This window comes from Felis catus, chromosome E1 (genome assembly GCF_018350175.1).
Source record: "Felis catus isolate Fca126 chromosome E1, F.catus_Fca126_mat1.0, whole genome shotgun sequence".
NCBI classification, from domain to species: Eukaryota; Metazoa; Chordata; class Mammalia; order Carnivora; family Felidae; genus Felis; species Felis catus.
This window is the reverse complement of record NC_058381.1, coordinates 42,732,903-42,752,401: the sequence shown is the minus strand read 5'-3', so window position 1 is coordinate 42,752,401 and position 19,499 is coordinate 42,732,903. Positions and strand designations below refer to the sequence as shown.

The 19,499-nt window shown below is 45.6% G+C and overlaps 1 protein-coding gene and 1 long non-coding RNA gene across 3 annotated transcripts; one reads left to right on the top strand and one right to left on the bottom strand.

Moving 5' to 3' along the window:
• Nucleotides 1-349: 349 nt before the first annotated feature.
• On the bottom strand, nucleotides 350-8,070 carry LOC102900759. The gene is made up of 2 exons (XR_441898.5): nucleotides 7,931-8,070; nucleotides 350-1,511 (listed from the first exon to the last, which is right to left on the bottom strand). It is a non-coding gene; the product is annotated as an uncharacterized LOC102900759 (long non-coding RNA).
• A 2-nt stretch (nucleotides 8,071-8,072) lies between these two features.
• CCDC43 (coiled-coil domain containing 43) lies at nucleotides 8,073-18,572 on the top strand. 2 transcript variants are annotated; one of them, XM_003996989.6, is made up of 5 exons: nucleotides 8,073-8,354; nucleotides 12,052-12,139; nucleotides 13,716-13,851; nucleotides 15,332-15,390; nucleotides 16,963-18,572. In XM_003996989.6, exons 1-5 carry the CDS (start codon nucleotides 8,073-8,075, stop codon nucleotides 17,148-17,150), a joined length of 753 nt encoding a protein of 250 aa, XP_003997038.4. In that variant the 3' UTR covers nucleotides 17,151-18,572. The 2 variants fall into 2 exon arrangements, with proteins under 2 accessions (XP_003997038.4, XP_006940485.3); XM_006940423.5 differs by lacking the exon at nucleotides 15,332-15,390.
• The last annotated feature ends 927 nt before the right edge of the window (nucleotides 18,573-19,499 follow it).

Below are 19,499 nucleotides of genomic sequence, written 5' to 3'. Positions count from 1 at the left end.
CGAGGGCTCACCTATTTTGGAGGGACACTGCTGCCAGGGAGTTTATTTGGCTTTGTAAGGTTACCAGGGAGTCTGCCACCCGTTCCATGTCTTCATTTAGTTCTCGAGATAGTTTGTGGTATAGCCCTACGGATGAACCTATGCCTCCTATTCCAGTTCCTATTCCCTTGCAATTCCTGCTCCTATCAGGACGGGTAGGAGGACTGCCCGTTTAGCCCGGGACTTGGGGCTAAAGGCTGTTAGGACCTGATCTTCAGTGTATACAGTTATCTCCGGAATTAGGAAGACGGAATAGCACATCTGAGTCCAGTTGGCCTTCAAGCATCAGTAGGCCGAATTGCAGCACAGATAGAATACCCCAGGGGTTGAGCATAGGGTTGTATTCTTTTTTAAGGTTATATTTCTCCCACATAGGGAAGTGCCATTCATACCTTCAGGGACCGTACAAGTTAGATTATCAGCATTCGTGAGAAGGACCCCAGTGGTCAAGGGTCCAATCAAGACAAGTGGTGTTGGTTGTGAGATTGTCAGAAGCTTCCCAGGCCAAGGGGATAGGAGTGGCTAAGTCAGTCCTCCGGCTGAGAGGCAAGCACATCTAGCAGGTTTGGGTGTGGTTATTCACTTTGTGAAGGACTTATAGTGTTGGCCCAGCGTTGGGAGCTGGGAATTGGTAAGCACTTAATTAAGGGCTTAAAGGTTTAAACCCTGGTAGGATGCTGGGGAGTGGTTGCCTTTACAGCTTGTATTAGCCTGGTCCAGGTATCCTTTATGACCTTTTGAAGGGCCCTATCTTGCACTCCTCCCCCGTCCGATGTCCCTAGTTGGGGAAGATATGTATAGCAGACTTGCTTTCCTTTCTGGAGACTCTGTTTGTTACATGGGCTTCTGCTATTTTGGGTTATTTCTACGGTCCAAAACTTATGTGCTTGGGCATCTGGCGACTGGCAGAGGGTGGGTGTCTTTCCCTTATAACAATCTTTGTGGAGGGAGGTGAGGGAGCTGAATGCCCTTGCATTCCTGATACCATGGGCTACTGTCCTTATTGTCTTATAACAATCCTGGGGGCAAGGTGGGTATGTGGCAGTCGTGAGGGTGAGAGAGGTTAACATAATATACAGGCAATACTTAATAGTCCTCCCATTCAGAGGAGGTATGTGAGACCCAACATTCATCTTTTGTCCGGTTTGCTGATGCAGTCTCTATTAGCCTAACAGCAAGAAGCAAGATCAGGGCTATGACACCAGTAAGGGGTAAGGGCTGGGAGAGTTGCATCCAACCCCCTAGGCTCGGTCCACACGTTGATTCCTCAAGCTTCTGCCGTGCGCAGGCCAGCCAGCTTCCGGGGTGTGGCTGGAGCAGGGCTGGAGACCTCAGGGGACAGTGTCTTTTTGAGGGTCAGTTTAAGCAGGTTGATTGGATCTGGATCACTGTACCAGGTTGAGGGTTCCTCTGAGTTGGCCTTTTTAACTCTGGAGTGATGGACCCATGGGGTGATACCTGAAATTTAAGGGCTGTAGGAGTTGTTAGAATAACGGTATGGGGCCCAGTCCACAGTGGTTTAAGAGGTTCCCTCTTCCAATCTTTGACCCATACAGAGTCCCCTGGCAGAAAGGGATGAACAGGGGTCCCTAAAGAAATTGGAGCCCTCTCTATGGTATATCTTTGTAACTTATTTAGGACTGCCCCCAAGGCCTGAAGCTGTTCCCTTATTTCCTTATCTCCAATCTGGTGTTGGTCTCCTGGGAGTTTTCCTAAACGTGGGGGAGGCCGCCCATATAGTAACTTGAAGGGGGGAGAATTCCAGTGCCCCAGACATGCATCAGGCACGCAAGAGGGCCAGTGGCAGTAAATATGGCCATGGGAGATTAGTTTCCTGGTGGAACTTAGCCAGGGTTTCCTTGAGGGTGCGATTCATCTGCTCTACCTTTCCTGAGCACTGGGGTTGGTAAGCAGTGTACAGTTTCCAGGTAATGTTGAGGGACCTGATCAAGGTTTGTATAATGTCTGCCACAAATGCAGGTCCGTTGTCACCACTGCCCTATGGTTAAGGGCAGACCAAACCGAGGCACAACTTCCCGTAGGAGAGCTTTGGCCACCTCACGACTTCGTTCCGTCCTGGTCAGGAAGGCTTTGACCCATCCTGAATATGTGCAGATTATTACAAGATAACTGAATCCTCTATTTGGTTGTCTATCTGTGAAGTCCACCTCCAAGTCTTCGAAAGGGGCGGCCCCCATCCTTTGTATGCCAGGTGGGGGCCATGGGGCAGACCAGGCATTGTTTTTGGCACATGTGACACATCATTCACTGACAGCTTGGCATAATGCCAGCAGCTGGCTGCATAGTAGTTCTTTTTGAGAAGGGCCTCTAGTGCAGTTTTTCCCAGGTGCGTGAGTTGGTGATATTCCTTGACTAGGTGTTTTCCCACAGATGACAGGACAAAGATGCGCCTGTTTGGCATGACCCACCATCCCTTTTTGCTTAGTGTGCCCCCTTCTGTCGAGGCCCAACTTCTTTCCTCTTGTGTAAAGGAGCAGGAAGGCCTCCCTTGGGGGTGCGAGAGTCATGGTGTAGATGGGAGCTTCGCCTGGGTCATCACAGGCAACCGCTCTGGGTGCTTTGTCGGCCAGGCAATTTCCTTGAGTTACGGCGTTGTTTTCTTTCTCGTGTCCCTTGCAGTGCAGGATAGCTACCTTGTCTGGCAGCCATACAGCCTTGAGAAGATTAGTATTTCTTCCTCGTTTTTAATAGTTCTTCCTGCAGCAGTAAGGAGGCCTCTTTCCTTACATATGGCCCCGTATACATGCACAGTAGCAAAGGCATACCGAGAGTCAGTATAGATGTTGACTCGTTTGTCTTTGCTAAGGATGAGGGCTCGGGTCAGGGCGTACAGTTCAGCTTGTTGTGTCCACCATCCTTCTGGCGATGCCTTGGCTTCTAAAACTACGGTAGTTGTGGTTACTGCGTATCCTGCTTTTCGCGTGCCCTCTTGTAAATAGCTGCTCCCATCGCTAAACAGGGTGATCTCTGGGCTTGTTATATCCTGGTCTCGGAGGTCCAGGTGGCTGGCACAGACGTCATCTATTACTTCGGAACAGTCATCGTCAGGTTCCCCTTCTTCCGTGGGGAGGAAAGTGGCTGGATTCAGTGTCCTCGCTATTTCGAGAGTGACCCTTGGGTTTTCAGAGAGATGCCCTTGATATTGTGTCAGCCAAGAGTTGGAGAGGAAACGATATCCTTGGTGTTCATGAGGGACGTGACCACGTGCAGGACCTTAACATTAAGTGTTTGTCCCAGGGTGAGTTTGTCCGCCTCCTTGATGAGCAGGACTGTGGCTGCTAGTGCCCTAAGACACGGTGGACATCCTGTGGCCACAGAATCAAGCTTTTTCGACAAGTAGGCTACTGGCCGTTGCCAGGGCCCTATGTTCTGAGTGAGAACTCCAAGGGCTATTTTGTCTTTTTCACATACAAAGAGGTTAAAAGGTCTTCCTATATCAGGTAAACCCAGGGCTGGAGCTCGTCCCAGAGCCGACTTTACTTCTGCGAAAGCGGTCCTCGCTTCCTCAGTCCAGGTGGGGAGCTCCCGCTATGGCTCTCCCAATTGGTCAAAGGGGCCTCACTATGGCTGAGAATTCGGGAATCCAAATGCGACAGAACCCTGCAGCTCCTAAGAATTCACACAAGCCTCATTTTGTTTGGGGCTGTGGTAATGTGATGATAACCTTTTTCCTTTTCTGTTCTAGTTCTCTTTTTCCTTTTGTGAGGAGGAAGCCTAAGTATCGGATCTGCTGTTGACAAATCTGTGCCTTTTTCCAAGAGGCCCAGTACCCCGAGTTGGACAGGAGCTGCAGGAGAGCCTCTGTGCCTCTTGCACAGTTCTCTTGGGTGTCGTTGGCAAGGAGGAGATCATCTACATATTAGAGGAGGACACATCCTGTGGTTTCCCTCGGAAAGCTGGCGAGGTCTGCAGTCAGTGCGTCCCCAAAAAGAGTGGGCGAGTTCTTGAAGCCTTGGGGAAGTTGTTTCCAGGTCAGCTGCATCTGGTGGCCTGTAACGGGTTCAGTCCATTCAAAGGCAAACAGTGGGTGACTTTGAGGAGCCAGGCAGAGGCAGAAGAAAGCATCCTTTAGGTCGAGGCATGTAAACCATCTGGCTGACCCTGGAACTTGGCTGAGGCTGTATAGGTTCAGGGCCACTGGGTGTAAGGAAAGTCACTTTGTTAATGGCCCTCAAATCCTGTACTGGCCGGTATCCTTCTCCTGGCTTCTTGACTGGCAAGAGTGGGGTATTCCAAGCCAATTGGTGTTCAATTAGAATACCTGTTTCTTTGAGCTTGATCAGGTGCTCCTGTATGCCATTCTAGCCTCGAGTGGAAGGGGATATTGCCTTTGTCTTTGGGGTTGGGCTCCAGGGATCAGATCAACGATGGGGGCCCAATTCCGGGCTAGTCCATGTGGGTTATCTTTGGCCCATACAGAGGGGAATGCAAGCCTGAATTCTGATGGACTACAGGGTTGGGCCTGGGCACAGACGTCTCCACTCCTCTTCCCTTGGCATGGTAATTGCCAGGACCAGGGTCTCCCTCTGCCTCAGGTTTAATTGGAGGCTTAGTGTGTCCAGTGGGTTCAAAAGTTATTTGGGCCCCAAGTGTGGAGAGCAGATCTCGGCCCAGGAGGGGAATCAGGAAGTCAGGCAAGTAGAGGAACTCCTGCCAGACCTTGTGGCCCCACGTTCACATTGTCGAGCCTGACAGAAAGTTGTTGTATTGCCCGCATCCCAGTAGCCCCAAGTATGGTTACTGTCTTTTGGCTGAAAGGGGCTACCAGGGAAGTGATAACTGAATGTTCAGCCCCAGTGTCAACCATGAAAGTTATTGTTTGGCCCCCTACTTTCATTTTGACCGTGGGCTCATGGGGGCCAAGGCAGAAAGAGCCCGGTCTCCTTCAGTCTGATTCTAGCTCAGCCAGACCAATGAGGTTCCCATCTCGGGGTTGCTCTCAATATTGGCTGGGTTTTGGGAGCCCCTTCTGATTCGGGCATTCATTCTTCCAGTGTCCCTTTTCCTTGCAGTAGGCACATTGGTCTTTGCTAAGGGGGCTCTGGCCTTTCCCCCTTTTGGTGGTTTCCGTTTCTTTCAGTGCTGCTGCAAGAAGGGTGGCCCTCTTCTTTAGTCTTTTTTCAGCTTCTCTCTCAGCTGTGACTTCCCTGTTCATGAAACTTTATTGGCGACCTCTATCAACTGAGTGATATTCATTCTGGCAAAGCCCTCTAACTTTTGGAATTTTCTCCTGATGTCTAGGGCAGCCTGTGCCACAAAGGAGGTATTTACCATTTGTTGACTTTCTGGTGCCTCGGGATCAAACAGGGTGTATACACGGTATGCCTCACACAGTCTTTCATGGTAGTTTCCGGGAGACTCCCCAGGCTGTTGTGTGACTGATGTTATTTTCGTCATGTTCATGGGCTTTTTGGCTCCAGCTCAAATTCCCTGAAGGAGATCCTCTTGGTACCAATGGATGTGAGCTTGTCCTTCTTCTGTGGTGAAGTCCCATGTCAGGCACAGCAGCTCAAGCCCAGGCAGCAGGGTCATTGATGCCTGGCAGTGCATGGTCTTCTAGGTACTGTCGCGTTTCCCTCATCCTCCTCCTTCTTTCTTCTGTATTAAACAGGGTACAGAGTAACTGTTGGCAATTTTCCCAAGTCGGTTGGTGGGTCTGGAAGAGGGACTCCATCAAGTCGACCACTGCTTGTGGCTTTTCAGAGTATGATGCAGTGCTGTGCTTCCAATTAAGAAGGTCAGTTATAGAGAAGGACTGATAATACACCATGGAACGGCTGGGCTGGACTGTTCCGTCCTCATTCTGTCTTTCAGGTTCTCTCGTCTCCCTTACTGGCATTTGGAGGGCGTCAGGTCTGGTCTGGGTTGCAATCTGGCTGCTGGCCCTGGTGAGAGAGGGTTCTCCAGGTCTGGGGGTAAGGAGAGATGGATGGCAGATCTGGGCTGGAGGAGAGATCGACGGAGGAGGAGTTTTAAGCCCCAGGGCAAGGTGGGGGGGCAGGGGGTGGAGAGTCATAAGGTGGCGGAAAGACAAGGCCTTCCTCTGGTCCCCTGCAAATACCGGGGGAGCGGTGGGCTGCTTCTTTGGTTCTCCAGGTGAGTCTCCAGGTGAGGCAGCTAAAACCCTTTGCCTGACTCTGCTTGTTATGGATGAATCGCACCCAAGGTGGGGGATTTCAGGCAATTTCAAGCCAGGAGTCGATATATGGAAATTGGTCAGGGTGACCTGGGTTCCCAGTGACTATTAGCCAAACCCGCTGCACGTGGGCATCTAATGTCCCTTCTGGGGGCCATCCTACATTGAACGTGGGCCATTCTAGTTCACCAAAGGTTCTTAGCTTTCTGGGTATCATTTTCATCCCATAGTTGCCTGAGAATCCCTTTTAAAGAATCCCTTAAAGTTTTTAAGCAGGACCTCAAGAATCTTGGGCTTACTGTTTTTTTGTTTTTTTTTTTTAATTTTTTTTTCAACTTTTTTATTTATTTTTGGGACAGAGAGAGAGAGAGAGAGCATGAACGGGGGAGGGGCAGAGAGAGAGGGAGACACAGAATCGGAAACAGGCTCCAGGCTCTGAGCCATCAGCCTGACGCCGGGCTCGAACTCACAGACCGCGAGATCGTGACCTGGCTGAAGTCGGACGCTTAACCGACTGCGCCACCCAGGCGCCCCTTGGGCTTACTGTTTTGACCCCATTACTAATCCCTTTCTCGTGTTCGGTGTCGCAGAGACAGACAAAAAAGGGGTTATCCCCTCAGATGAGAGGACCAAACAGATGCTCCACTGGTTGCAGTCTGGAGGGAAACTTTAGGTAAGGCTTGGCCGTGGTGGGCTCAGCTTTGTGACTTACAATGGGAGTCTAATTCGATGCCGCCCTGGACTGATGCCTTTCACCAAGACACCACTCAGACTCCGTAGACTTTTGGGGACCTTAAAGGTGCCCATCTGTGGAGCCACAAATTCGAACCGACTGGCAAGCCTGGCTGAGCTGCACATTCACACACACATATACCAGAGGCTATTACATTCTCTCCCACAGAATTTTTTACCTGTGAGACCACTGAGGTCTCCGGGGAGTGATCAGGTCCCCCTTCCAGCCTTTTGGATGGCCCTGACTGGGTTGGGGCCCCAGCCTTACTGGTTCCGACATCGGGTCCAGGTCCTCACCTACCAGGTCTCTCTGAGTACCGCAGGAAAGACGGAGCAGGGCCAGCCTGGGCGACAGAGGGTACTGCCGAAAATCAGGCAGGGCTCCCCTTCTCTGCGATTCCTCGCTCCGTCACCGCCTCGCCCATCTCCCAAACCAGTGGCAACAGTGGGCCAGCGCAGTTGGGTTTCCTGGTCAGGGAACCAACCAAATATGTTACGGAACCAGGCTGGAACGCTGGCGGAAAAACCAAGCGGCACTCGGAGATCCTGGTGGATTGGAGATTTAACACCTGCAGGCTCAAAGGAGACAGTTTCTCCAAAGATCTGAGCCCCAAAAGCAGGTGGGAAGGGTAATTTATAGCGTCATTTTCCACGTTGGTGGTGGCTTTCCCGCGCTGCAAACAGGGCAGGAAGAGCCTAGGAAAAGGAGTCTCCAAACTAGGAACTAGAGCTTGTTTTAGTCCCGTCGCCATCTTATGGTGCAGAACTTTACTTATTTTCCCAACACTCTGAACAGAGTCAGCAGGTTCCCTATTGAAAGCTGTGTGGGAATGCGCGGCGTAGTATCTACCGAGGCGCGCGGAAGGGCAGCTCGGTGAGATGCACCGAAGCGCTGGAATCGAAATTGAATCCCAGCCCCCTTCCTAGCCGCGTGACTTTAGCCAGGTTACCGAACCTCTCAGAACTTCCCCAACTGTAAAAAAGTCTGTTAAGAAGACTCACCTGCCAGGGTTTCCGAGCGATGACGTAACCATGCGGTCGCCAACTGGCGCTGTATTTAAAAGGTGCAAAATGCCCAAGCCGGTCACTACTGGTCGATTGGCTCTACGCCAGACGGGCCGGGGAGTGTGTTACCTCTAGGGGCATGCGCAGTACGCCCGCGGCGCGGCCCGTCAGGCACTGCGGTAGGCGCCCTGGAGGCTGGCAGGACCCTGACCCCAAGATGGCGGCGCCCAGCGAAGTGGCCGCGGCTGCCTCCGGCGAGAATGATGGCGGGGGCAGCGGCTTTGGGTCGTGGCTGGACGGACGGTTGGAGGCGCTGGGAGTGGACCGAGCCGTTTACGGCGCCTACATCCTGGGTGTCCTGCAGGAGGAGGAGGAAGAGGAGAGGCTGGATGCTCTGCAGGGGATCCTCTCTGCTTTCTTGGTGAGAAGCCGGGACACGTTCCTTTAGCTTCCTGGCGGCCCCTGTCAGTACTTCGTACCCCCTTTCCCATACCTTGTGTCCCAGAGGATTAGTGGTCTCCCACGGGAGAGGAATATTCTGAGCTCTGGGACGCGGGGGAAGGGGGTTGCTCACCAACCAGGGTTTTGGGAAGCCAGAAGGTTGCAGGTGCATAGAGAAGAGTGGCTTTCCTTTTTTCCTGGGGACACGGCCCTCTTGGATCCCTGTGGGTGAGCTGAGTGAGTCTTCTTCCGAAGGCCCTGAAATGCCTAAATGAGAATTTTATCATAGACGCCTAACGACCAATTTCATTCCCATCCGTTGACTGTTCAGAGAGAGGAGTAAAGTGCTCTGGGATGTCTGTGGTCTTTAAGAGACAGTGCCCAGTGCTATCCCATGACAAAAGCCTGCAGGAAGTACCTTCTCAGTTCCTATTTTGGAGGTAGGAGTTCAAAAAAGGTAAGCTGGAGGTAGAAGTCTAGGTATAGGTGTAGGCCTAGGCCAAACTGAAGCAAATATTGTGCTTGATCTTTTACAGTATTTAGAAATGCAGTGACCATCCATGTTTGCTGGGGGAGGTGGGAAATAAGGTCAGAGTTTTATCATTCCAGCTTTTAGTATATGTGCTGCCAAAGCGACCATTAAGGTCAGAGTTTTAAGGGAGGGAGAGAAGCTTGGTATTCTTCTTTTTCTGCTTCTTCTTCTTCTTCTTCTTTTTTTTGGTACCCAGCTTCTTAAAAGCAGATTCAAGAATTGAGACGTGTACTTTAATCTGTGTTTAAGTAGTAAATCACCAGATTGTCCACTTTTCCAACCTGACCATTCTGCCTTCATCTCCATTTACACTTACTTGGTGGAAACACAGTTTGATGATTGGGCATAGGGTTGAAATATAACACTAGTGCAGCTGTCTCATGTTCTCCTGGCAAGGTGCCCCATTTAGTCCTGAAGTCTGCTCTGGTGAGATTGACCTATGAATGGGAAAGCTTTAACACAGCTTGTGATGCATCTTACAAGTTCGGTGGGGATAGAGCGCCGTAGTAAATTCTTTTCCTGGACCCTGACGACATAGCAGGTTGGTGGGGGGAAGAGTGTAAGGCAAGCAATTTAAGTTAGTTTTTATTTCCAGTTGGGAAGTTTCTAAAGGCTCCGTGAAAAAGAGGTTGAAGTAACTTGGATACTCATTGGTACTAGCTCCTTGACCTCTTCTTTTCATGGTGTCATTATTTGGAACTGCACCTCTGCTGATGAAGGCAAGCATGAATTTGCCTTAGACTATTAGCAGTCTCTTGGTAGAAGTGAGAAGAGTTATCTAGAACCATATTTCTCTATATTTGCTTCTTGTTTACATGAACTACAGAAGACAGACATTTTGAAGGGTGGCTTCTCGCTCTCTCTGCCGGATTCACACACCATTCTTAATTTTCTCTTGGTTTTTGCAAGCCCTTCTATATAGGAAATTGCTTTGGGAAGAACTGGCCAGGAAGTATATGGTGAGGCAGGGGTCCTGTACACGAAACACCTGAGAAGGAACTTTAAAGAGCAGCAAGGCCAATGAACATGGTATACGTCAAATGTGTAATTCACGGTGTTGCTTGCTTTTTGTCAGTCAGGCTGTATCTAAAAGACCCTGACTATTGTACCAAATCCCTTTCTAGGAAAAACAAAAGGCATAGCTAAATCAGCTACCAGATTGGGCTCGGATTCAATATTAGGAATTAAGAAGTTTGTCAGCAGCAACTTGAGTTAAGATTCAAGGACAGTGTATATTGTCAGGAGCAAATAGCAGTTAATAATAAAAGCTTTCTATTATCATTTTTAAAATTCCTTCCAGTAGCATTTATATTGATTGATTGATTCATCAAGTTTTTATTGATGGATTACTCTCTACCAGGCATTGCCCTAAGTGCTTGGGGTACCTTAGGGAACAAAAGAGAAATCCCTGTCACCCCTTATGGGGTGACATTCTAGCAGGGGAAAAAAAAGCAGTAAATTATATAGTATGCTAGAAAACAGTAAGTACTGGGAAAAAAGGAGCATTATAAGAGAATCAGAAGTGGAATGGAGGGGTGAGTTGTAATTTTAAGTAGGATTATTACATTAATGGGGGTAGTAACACTTTAGGACAGCTATTTATATACTAGCCTTCTAAATTGTCAGTGTCTTGAGACCAGGGACTGTTTCTCATTCATTTCTTATCACTTATCTTAGTGCCTTCAACATGGCAGGCAGTATCTGGATAAATAAATGAACAAATGGATGAATGAACGACTTTGGTCTGGGTGAACCCTGGGAGAATGAACCACCTCATCCTCCAAGAGCATCTTCTCTCTTATGCTTTGCCACTCCTTTTCCTTCTTTTTCTTCTTCTTCCTTTACTTTTCCTGCTGGGGTTCCTTGAATTAAGGAAAAAAAACTGTGGACCAAAGAAGTTTTGTATGTTTGGCATGAGTGCCAAAAAGAACACAGGGTAGAGGATGTAATCCTTTGTTGGGTGGAAAGTAAGGAAATCCAAAATAGGGTCGGCTGCCTGGCTTATTCAGTAGAGCGTGTGTCTCATGATCTCAGGGTTGTGAGTTCGAGCCCCACGTTGGGTATAGAGATTACTTTTAAAAAACCAGTAAAATCTTAAAAAAAGTCTGTGTTCTGTCTCTCCTCGCTTTCTTTGAGAGATGGTATAATGGTTGAGAACATGGGCTCAGAGCTAGACTGCTGGGTTCAAATCCTTTTTAATCCACTTATTACTTAATGACCTTGGGCTAGTTACTTAACCTCTAGGCCTTGGTTTCCACATCCATAAACTGAGAATGGTACTTATATCTTGGGATTGTTTTAAGAATTAAGAGTTCTTATGTGAAGTATTTAGAACAGTGCCTGGCACATGCTAAGCACTTAGTAAATGTGAACTCTGACAGCTCATTTTGAAAAGTGGAGCATGAAGATGCTGAAGCAGCCATAATGAAAATGGAGGGAAATACCCATATCTGTTGAAATGCCTATTCTTTGCCAAGCAGGGTAGGGACTTCGTACACATTGTCTTCCATCTTTCCTAAAATCCTGGGAAGATGTGAAGCTCAGAAAGTTAAGAATCTTGTTCGTAGATCTGGGTTTGAATTTAAGTATGTCTGACACCAAAGCCAACATCCTTTTTCTTATATCATGGTAAGGAAGATTGATCGGCATGTGTGTGGACGATACGTGTGCTTATGTAAAGTGAACAAAAGGATGGTTGGATAGGAGACCATCTACTCATTTATCACCTAAAGAGGTGGGGTCAGCTCAGCAAGGTCACGGATACGTTCCAGCTCGAAAGTGGATGAACCTTGGAGAATGTACTGAGTTGAGTGTAGTAGCCAAGAAAGATTTCACGGCTTTGATTCAGGCAACAGGTTTTTGCTCCAAAAGTATGAGGAAGACTGTCCTGAATTATTGGGAATCCTTTCCCCTGGTGCCTGGCAGGATGGAGTGGGTGCTTTTGACCTAGCAGGTGTGGATTCTGGGCCTCAGACACAGGATTACTTCTGTTTCCAGAGCCTCAAAACAGAAACATGTTTTTTGTTCTGTGGCCCCCAGATCCTCCCCATGACTTCTCATCACCAGCAGGCAAGCTGTGCCCTGTGCATGGGCTTCGTTCAGGCTGAGGGCCTCGGGAAATTAACTGGTCTATTTCTCCAACTAGGAGGAAGATTCTCTTCTTCACATCTGCAAGGAGATTGTGGAACGATGGTCGGAAAGTCAGAATGTTGTCACCAAAGTGAAAAAAGAAGGTAGAGTTGGGAGTTTGTCTAAACTGCAGTGCCTTTTCCAGTGACCTTTCCTGTACAGCTGTTAGAGAATTTTGAGTTTTCGCTATTTTCTACGCATTTTGCCTAAGATAATTTAAGCTGGCAAACACCCAGCAGCTTACTGGAACTTTTTAGCTGGATGTTGGTTTCCTTTTCTTTTTTACAGTTTTCCATTCCACCTGACCAGAGTCCCCTCCATTGTGGCTTTTGCTTTCTTCCTTTTCATCCTCTTTCTACTGTCCCTTGTAGATTTTCATGGCAGGTATGGGGCCAACTATATTTTCCCACCTCCTACCTTTTCCGTATTCTCATTTCATAACAGTTGTGGTTGATGTTTTTGCTTTATTCAGCTAAATCTGTCACCCCTGGAAATGAAAGAGAAGTGGGTTAATATACTCACCATTAGTATGACAGATTAACTGCAGAAAACTGAAATCCTAGAAGCCAAACTTGAATCTATTCTAAACTACACATTGGTTCCTAGTCTTGGCTGTACATTAGAATCACTTGATATACTTTAAAACGTGCCAGTGCTAAGGCCATACCATGGACTAGTTGTAGAAACGTCTTTGGGGTTGGGGCTCAGGTATTGGCATTTTTTAAAAAGCTACACCAGATGATTCTAGTGTGAGTCCAGGCATAAAAACCACTACTGGACACCACTGCCCCCTTTCTTTGAAAATGGATAACTTAGTTGACTTTATTTTAAAATAATCTATGGCATTGCCTGGGTGGCTCAGTCGGTTGAGTGTCCAACTTCAGCTCAGGTCATGATCTCGTGGTTCGAGAGTTCCAGCCCTGCCATGGGCTTGCTGCTGTTAGCACAGAGCCTGCTTCATATCCTCTGTCCCTCTTTCTGCCCCTGCCCTGCTCATGCATGCTGTCTCTCTCAAAAATAAATGTTTAAAAAAATTACATATTTCACCTGGCATCATCATCATTATGAAAGGGACCAGCATAAGTTGATTCTAGATTCCTTCTTATGTTTCTGGTTTGAGAGGAGAGAAAGTTGCATGCTTGAACCCAAATTTTCTATGGTTCTAATGCAGTGCTTTTCAACTTTTTTTTTTTTTTTAATGTGTATTTATTTTTGAGAGAGAGAGCTCGCAAGCAAGGGGAGGGGCAGAGAGAGAGAGACAGAGGATCCAAAGCAGGCTCTGCACAGTCAGCGCAGAGTCCGATGTGGGGCTTGAACTCCCCAACCATGATATCATGACCTGAGCCAAAGTCAGATGCTTAACCGACTGAGCCACCCAGGCGCCCTGACTTTTTTTTTTTTTTTTTTTTTGGTAAAGCAGCAAAACTTCAATTTATAAAACAGGTTAAAGCAGGGCTGCTCTGATTGAAGATAGATACAAGACCTAAAGCCTAGCCTGCAGGGCCTTTTCTTTCCTTTCTCTTTGGCCCCTGAGGCACCTCCTTTGAACCCCAGGGCCCTAAAGAATCAGCAGATGCCATTGCCTTGCCTGCAAGCATTGCCTGGGTGGACTGGTGGTTCGGTGAGCTTGTTTTCTCTTACATACAACCTTGTTGTCCCTCCCTTCCCTTCCCCTCCCAGATGAGGTACAGGCCATTGCCACCCTAATTGAGAAGCAGGCACAGATTGTGGTGAAGCCCAGGATGGTGTCAGAAGAAGAGAAACAGAGAAAAGCTGCCCTCCTGGCCCAGTATGCTGATGTGACAGATGAAGAAGAATATCCTTTTTGGAGTCTTGGGTCCATCCCCTGAGGCTCAAGTCAGACATGTTTGCTGGTTTGCAGTGAGCTTTGGGAAGTTGCCAATCTCTCCGTGTAGTTTAATTTTTCTCTCTGAAATGGCATTGATCTCTGGCCCTTTGTGGGTGTGAGAATTGATATTGGGATAGTTGGAAACTTCAGTGTGAAAGAAATAATGCCTTAATAATGGACTGTTTATGTTGTATTTCCAGAAACTAAGATGCAGCTGTATGTTTATATTTGTATAATACCTTTCTGCCTAGTACAGTGTCATACGTATAACCAGTCTTTATATTTGTTTCCCAGTTGATGAGGGAACGGAGACAGTGAGAGTGGAATGTGTAATCAGAGATATGCATAGATTTAGTGGCAAAACCAGGACTAGAATACAGATCATTTTGGATGAAGGATTCCCAAATTTGGGGCAGTTTCATTTGAATCTCATTATTTTTTTTAATACTCCAGCGACCACATAATTGAAAGATCACATCCCCAAATCTGGAGTTTGGGCACCGTGCCAAAGGTAGTTGCCCTTGACCAGAGACAGGCTTGGTTCCCTTTGAGTTTGAAATTGTTTAGGAGATGCTTAGCTTCCAGAGCCTGCTTGACTGGAGTATGTGGTGCCTTATGTGGTGGACATGATACCGGAAATGTTAGTTGTCTCGTCACGAGCTTAGGAAATAATTGTTAGGCTCTTTTGGGCCAACTTGTTCTTCTCCTGATGTTTTTATTGCCAGGGTCAGCAGAGCTAGGGTTCCAATGACACAGTCTCATTTCCTGGGCTAGAAAAGAACAATGTTTTAAGCAGTGGTTCCCCTGGAGAACTTGTTAAAATCCAGATTGCTGGGCCCCACTCCCCAGTTTCTGATTTAGTAGGTCCAGTGTGGGGCCCAAGAATATGCTTTCCTAACAAGTTGCCAGGAAGATCTGGGAACCATGCTTTGAGAAGCACTGTTTTGGTTTGTTTGGTTTTTTTTTACTTTTTTTTTTTTTTTTTTTTTTTTTTGAGAGAGAGAGGGAGAGGAAAAGAGAGAATCCCAAGCAGGCTCTGTGTGGACAGCACAGAGCCCAATGAGGGGGCTCAAACCCACGAACCGTGAGTTCATGACCTGAGCCAAAATTAAGACTTGGACGCCTGACTGAGCCACCCAGGTGCCCCTGAGAAGCACTGTTTTAGAAGTCATCCCGCCATCCCCTGGCTTCCAAGTCCTGGGCCAGTCCACCCAGACCAGGCTAAGTTTCTTTTCAGCTGCCAGGAGATGAGGATCTTACCGTAGCTCTGAATAATTTTCCCCACGTTGAGATTTTTAAAGATGACTCTCCTGGGGTTACCACCACATCCCTGACAGTTTTTCTTCAGCATGTTTTTCCTACCCATCACTTTGTCGAATGTTTTCTGATGTTGGGTTGGGATGTGCTAGCCTTTGTTTTCCATCGGACTTTCCTTGACATCACTCACCGAAGCAGATGAGAAGGATGATTCAGGCGCCACCACAATGAACATTGGTTCTGATAAATGTATCCTTCTCTGTGTCCATCCCCAAGTGTTTCTCCATCAAATACTCTTGAGGAACAGTTTTTATTTTGCTGTCATTGCTGGGGCCTCCCTTTTACCAATAGGAACTCATGTCAGGCCAGCGTGTGAGCCCCATTCCTAGGACAACCATAAATGGTCACTCTTAACAAGAACTTTTCCCGAAGAAAACATGTTCACCTGTATTGTGAAGGGAGGAAGGATTTCTTAAGAATTTCTAAGGGAAAATAAGAATCAATACACCCTGTGTATAGCACTGGGATCCCCAGTGATGGAAGCAAACTAAAATAAGATTAAAATGTGACTTTGTCCTCAAAGACTTTATAATTTGTCAGAAAGAGAACACAAACACTGAATACTTTTGAGCTAAAATTACGGACAGGTGGAAACAAGTGCTGAGGAACGTCCCAAAAGAATCACTTATGAGAAGTTTCTACATTTAGAATCCACTGTTTTTTGTTTGTTTGTTTGTTTTTTTAAGAACCCACCTTCTTAAAGACAAGTATGGTGGATTATCACCAAAGAGGAAGACTGACTTATTTTAAAGCACTAAAGCAATAAAAGTTATGTTTTAAGAGTAGGAAGGAGCTTGTTTGGTAGTAACAGGGGTTTGTTCTTTTTTTAAGCTTTTTGTTTTTTGTTTTTTCTGGGGTTTTTTTGTTTGTTTTAGTAATCTCTACACTCAGCATGGGGTTTGAACCCACAATCCTGAGATCTAGAGTCTCTTCCGACTCTTCCGAGTCTCTTCCGACTGAGCCAGCCAGACACCCCAGGTTGTATTTTTAAAGTCCTAAGAAATGAGGGGTAAAGTTTTTGGCTAGGTATTTTCTAACTGGTTAAACTTATTTTGTATCTTCTATAAATTCAGAGTTTGTGGTTATTAGGACATAGTTTTTGCTTAAGCTTCAGTGGTGTAGGGAAAAAAGCAAATTGATAAAGTTTAGTAAGGTTAAACAACTTATTTACCTCTTTTCAAGCCTTTTTTTTTTCAATGCTTATTAATTTTAGAAAGAGAGAGAGAGACAGAGACAGAGCATGAGTGGGGGAGGGGGAGAGAGAGAGGGAGACACAGAATCCGAAGCAGGCTCCAGGCTCTGAGCTGTTAGCACAGAGCCTGATGTGGGGCTCAAACCACAAACCACGAGATCATGACCTGAGCCGAAGTCAGATGCTTAACTGACTGAGCCAGCCATTTTTAATAGTGCCAAGTACATAAAAATTTTGCCAGTTACATTGATATTCTTGTTGACTGAAAGTAGCCTAGATACTTCAACAATAGTCTGCCATGATCTAAGTGCTTATTCTGGAATGAAATTTCATTTTCATAAAATATTTTAACATTTAAATTTAGATAAGTCTGAGGTTTTTATTCTGAGGATTAATTTTAAACGTTTGTAATGGTAGTTTCAGGATTTCCCATTAGACCAAAGATAAATTATCATAAGGAGTTTTCTTGTAAAGATTAGGAACATGTAGAGGGAGGACAGCAAGAATAAGGAAAGAGCAGTAGTTGAGGCCTGTGTGACCTGTACCCTAATCCCTTAACTCATCTGTAGCTCTGTTCCGAAACACCAATGTGGAAGATGTCCTCAATGCCCGAAAACTGGAACGAGACTCACTTCGGGATGAGTCCCAAAGGAAGAAGGAACAGGACAAGCTGCAGAGGGAGAGGGACAAACTAGCCAAGCAGGAGCGCAAGGAAAAGGAAAAGAAAAGGACACAAAGAGGGGAGCGGAAGCGATAACCTTGGTCCACTCTGTTCTTTCTCCTCATGGACTTGATCAAAGGGAGAGCTGATTGTGCACATGTGTATTTAAGAGAAATGAGAGAACATTGCAGAGTGCTTTTGTCCCTTTTGTTTACATGGTCAAAAGGAAAATCACAAACACTTCTAATTACAAAATGTGCCATGTCTGTGTGGTGTGGGTAATCAGATTATTGTAGTTGATGTCTGTACCAAAGATCTGGAATGGCGGCAACTTTTATATTTTAATCTTGAAGTTCTGGCTCCTTTTGGCTACTTAAAAAGTCTTCCCTTACCTAGGATCGATAACAGAAATATTCAGAAAGCTGACAGTTACAGTTTTCATCCTAAAGGAGCAGAATCATGACCACTCCTTTCCTGAGATGAAATGTGGGAGCATAAAGTACTTTGAAAGTACTATTTACCCCTAAATGTATTGTTTTATGGATGAAATAGAAAACTAATGAAGAGCCCTACCTGGGTCTAGATATTATGTTAACATGGCAATGACCTATGAAAATGGAAGAAATTATGTGGTGGATGTTCTAGATTTGAGGGGAAAACAATTTTTTTTAAGTTTCAGCTTATGGGAGGAAAAGGAGTATCTTTTTAAGTGTAGTCACATATTTTTTTCCTCATCAAGGCTGCAGTTTTGAAGAAGGATGTGTATTGGGTGGAAGGAGATCATTGTTAGCTAGATTCATTTTTTATAATCATGTGTCCTCTTGAGCACTAGTAGAGATTTTAATCCTGATGTGCCCTAAAACATGAGTATAAAGACCTGATAATTACAGGTTGAGAGAAACTGCAGGAACCATGCATTTAAGGAACAAACACTGGAAATCTCTGCGAACACAAAGATATTTAGGAGTGTACATTGTGGGTGCTCAACAAATTTATTGAATGAATGGAGAAACCAGGAGAGTCAAAAGTGAGTGGGAACTCTGTTTCTACTTTGGTCACAAGCCACATTCAGTTGTAAATACGGCCTTTCTCTACTTCAGGCAGTGGACTGTCAAGAAGCCTGAAGGGAGGCATCTCCCTGACAAGACAAAGTAGGTATTTTATACCTGAGGTTGGCAAACTACTGCAGACAAGCAAATTTGGCCCAGTCTGTTTTTATATAATGCGAGTCAACAGTGAATATTGCATTCTTAAAGTGTTGTAAAAGAAGAAACATGTGATAAAACTTTAGGCCTGTGAAGCCTAAAATATTTACTGTCTGGTCCTTCAGAGAAAATGTTTGCTGACCTCTGTTTTGTACTATTAACTATGAGGTTAACAAAAATTTTTACCTTTGTGCAGAAGGTAAAAAGAAGCATGGTTAAGGAAAAGATATGTCACCTCTGTACACTCCTATAAGCGTGGCATTGCATTTTAAAAAAGTAACCACCTTTTAAAAAAATAAACTATTTAAATCACTGTTTTCTGATTTATCCTGATTCCTTCCAGCTATCCATGGAAATGAATTGTGTGAATAGTCACTTGGGAATGTGATGAATTTTCCTCTGTATTTTATTTTGTTTAGTCCAATATGCTCTTTTAATAGTAGAACCTTTTCCTAGAATCAAGCTCTCTGCCTCAGTTTTCTTTTCTGTGAGGTTAGGTATTAGGAGATCAGAAAGATTACTGTGTTTTTTTGTTAAGTCAGTAAATTGACTTTGAAAGCCTTGGAAGTACTTTGGGAGTCTTAGTCCTCTGTGGCAGCAGCAATAGGCTGTGGCTACAGATAGGGTATGAGGGAGCCAACTTTATTAACCCTTATTTTGGATTTTTGGTTTATTCTCACTTTGATTTTGGTCTCTGCAGCAGAGTCAGGTTATATCCATGAATCCCTGAAGAGTACTTGCAATTATATATTTTCTATTATGTATTCTACAGTTAGGCATATCCTGAGCTAATGTTTAAGAAAAAAGGATCAGCTCCCTAGACTTTGAGTAAGGTTAGCCACTTAATTCAGGTGCTGAGAAATCCTTTATGTCTAAAATGTTCAATATTGCAAAGGGCAAATTTTAAACAACTGTATCTTTTATAGTGTGATTGACATTTTAAGCCAAAATCAGAATTTCAGTCATAACATTAATTCCCAACCCTCTAAAACTTTATAAAGTAGCGGATGGTTCAAGTGGAAGGACACTGATATAATTCAAGGTAATTTTCAACCACTTTTGTATAAATTGCTTTGTTTATTAAAAGAAATGGAGTACACCAAATTCTTTTGGATGAGAAATAATGGGAACATCAGTTTCATTACAGATTATGTGTGATGTTAATTTTATGTTCTTATAGATTGTAATTCAGAAGTACTGTATATAAGAACCATCCATTAGAGAGTATACCTATAGAAGG

Excerpts from the sequence above, each read along its gene's own strand:
- CCDC43 (XM_003996989.6), top strand. The coding sequence starts at position 8,073 with ATGCGCAGTACGCCCGCGGCGCGGCCCGTCAGGCACTGCGGTAGGCGC. Across the intron at positions 8,355-12,051 it reads GGATCCTCTCTGCTTTCTTG|GAGGAAGATTCTCTTCTTCA; the intron begins GTGAGAAGCCGG and ends TTCTCCAACTAG. Across the intron at positions 15,391-16,962 it reads GAACATTGGTTCTGATAAAT|CTCTGTTCCGAAACACCAAT; the intron begins GTATCCTTCTCT and ends ACTCATCTGTAG.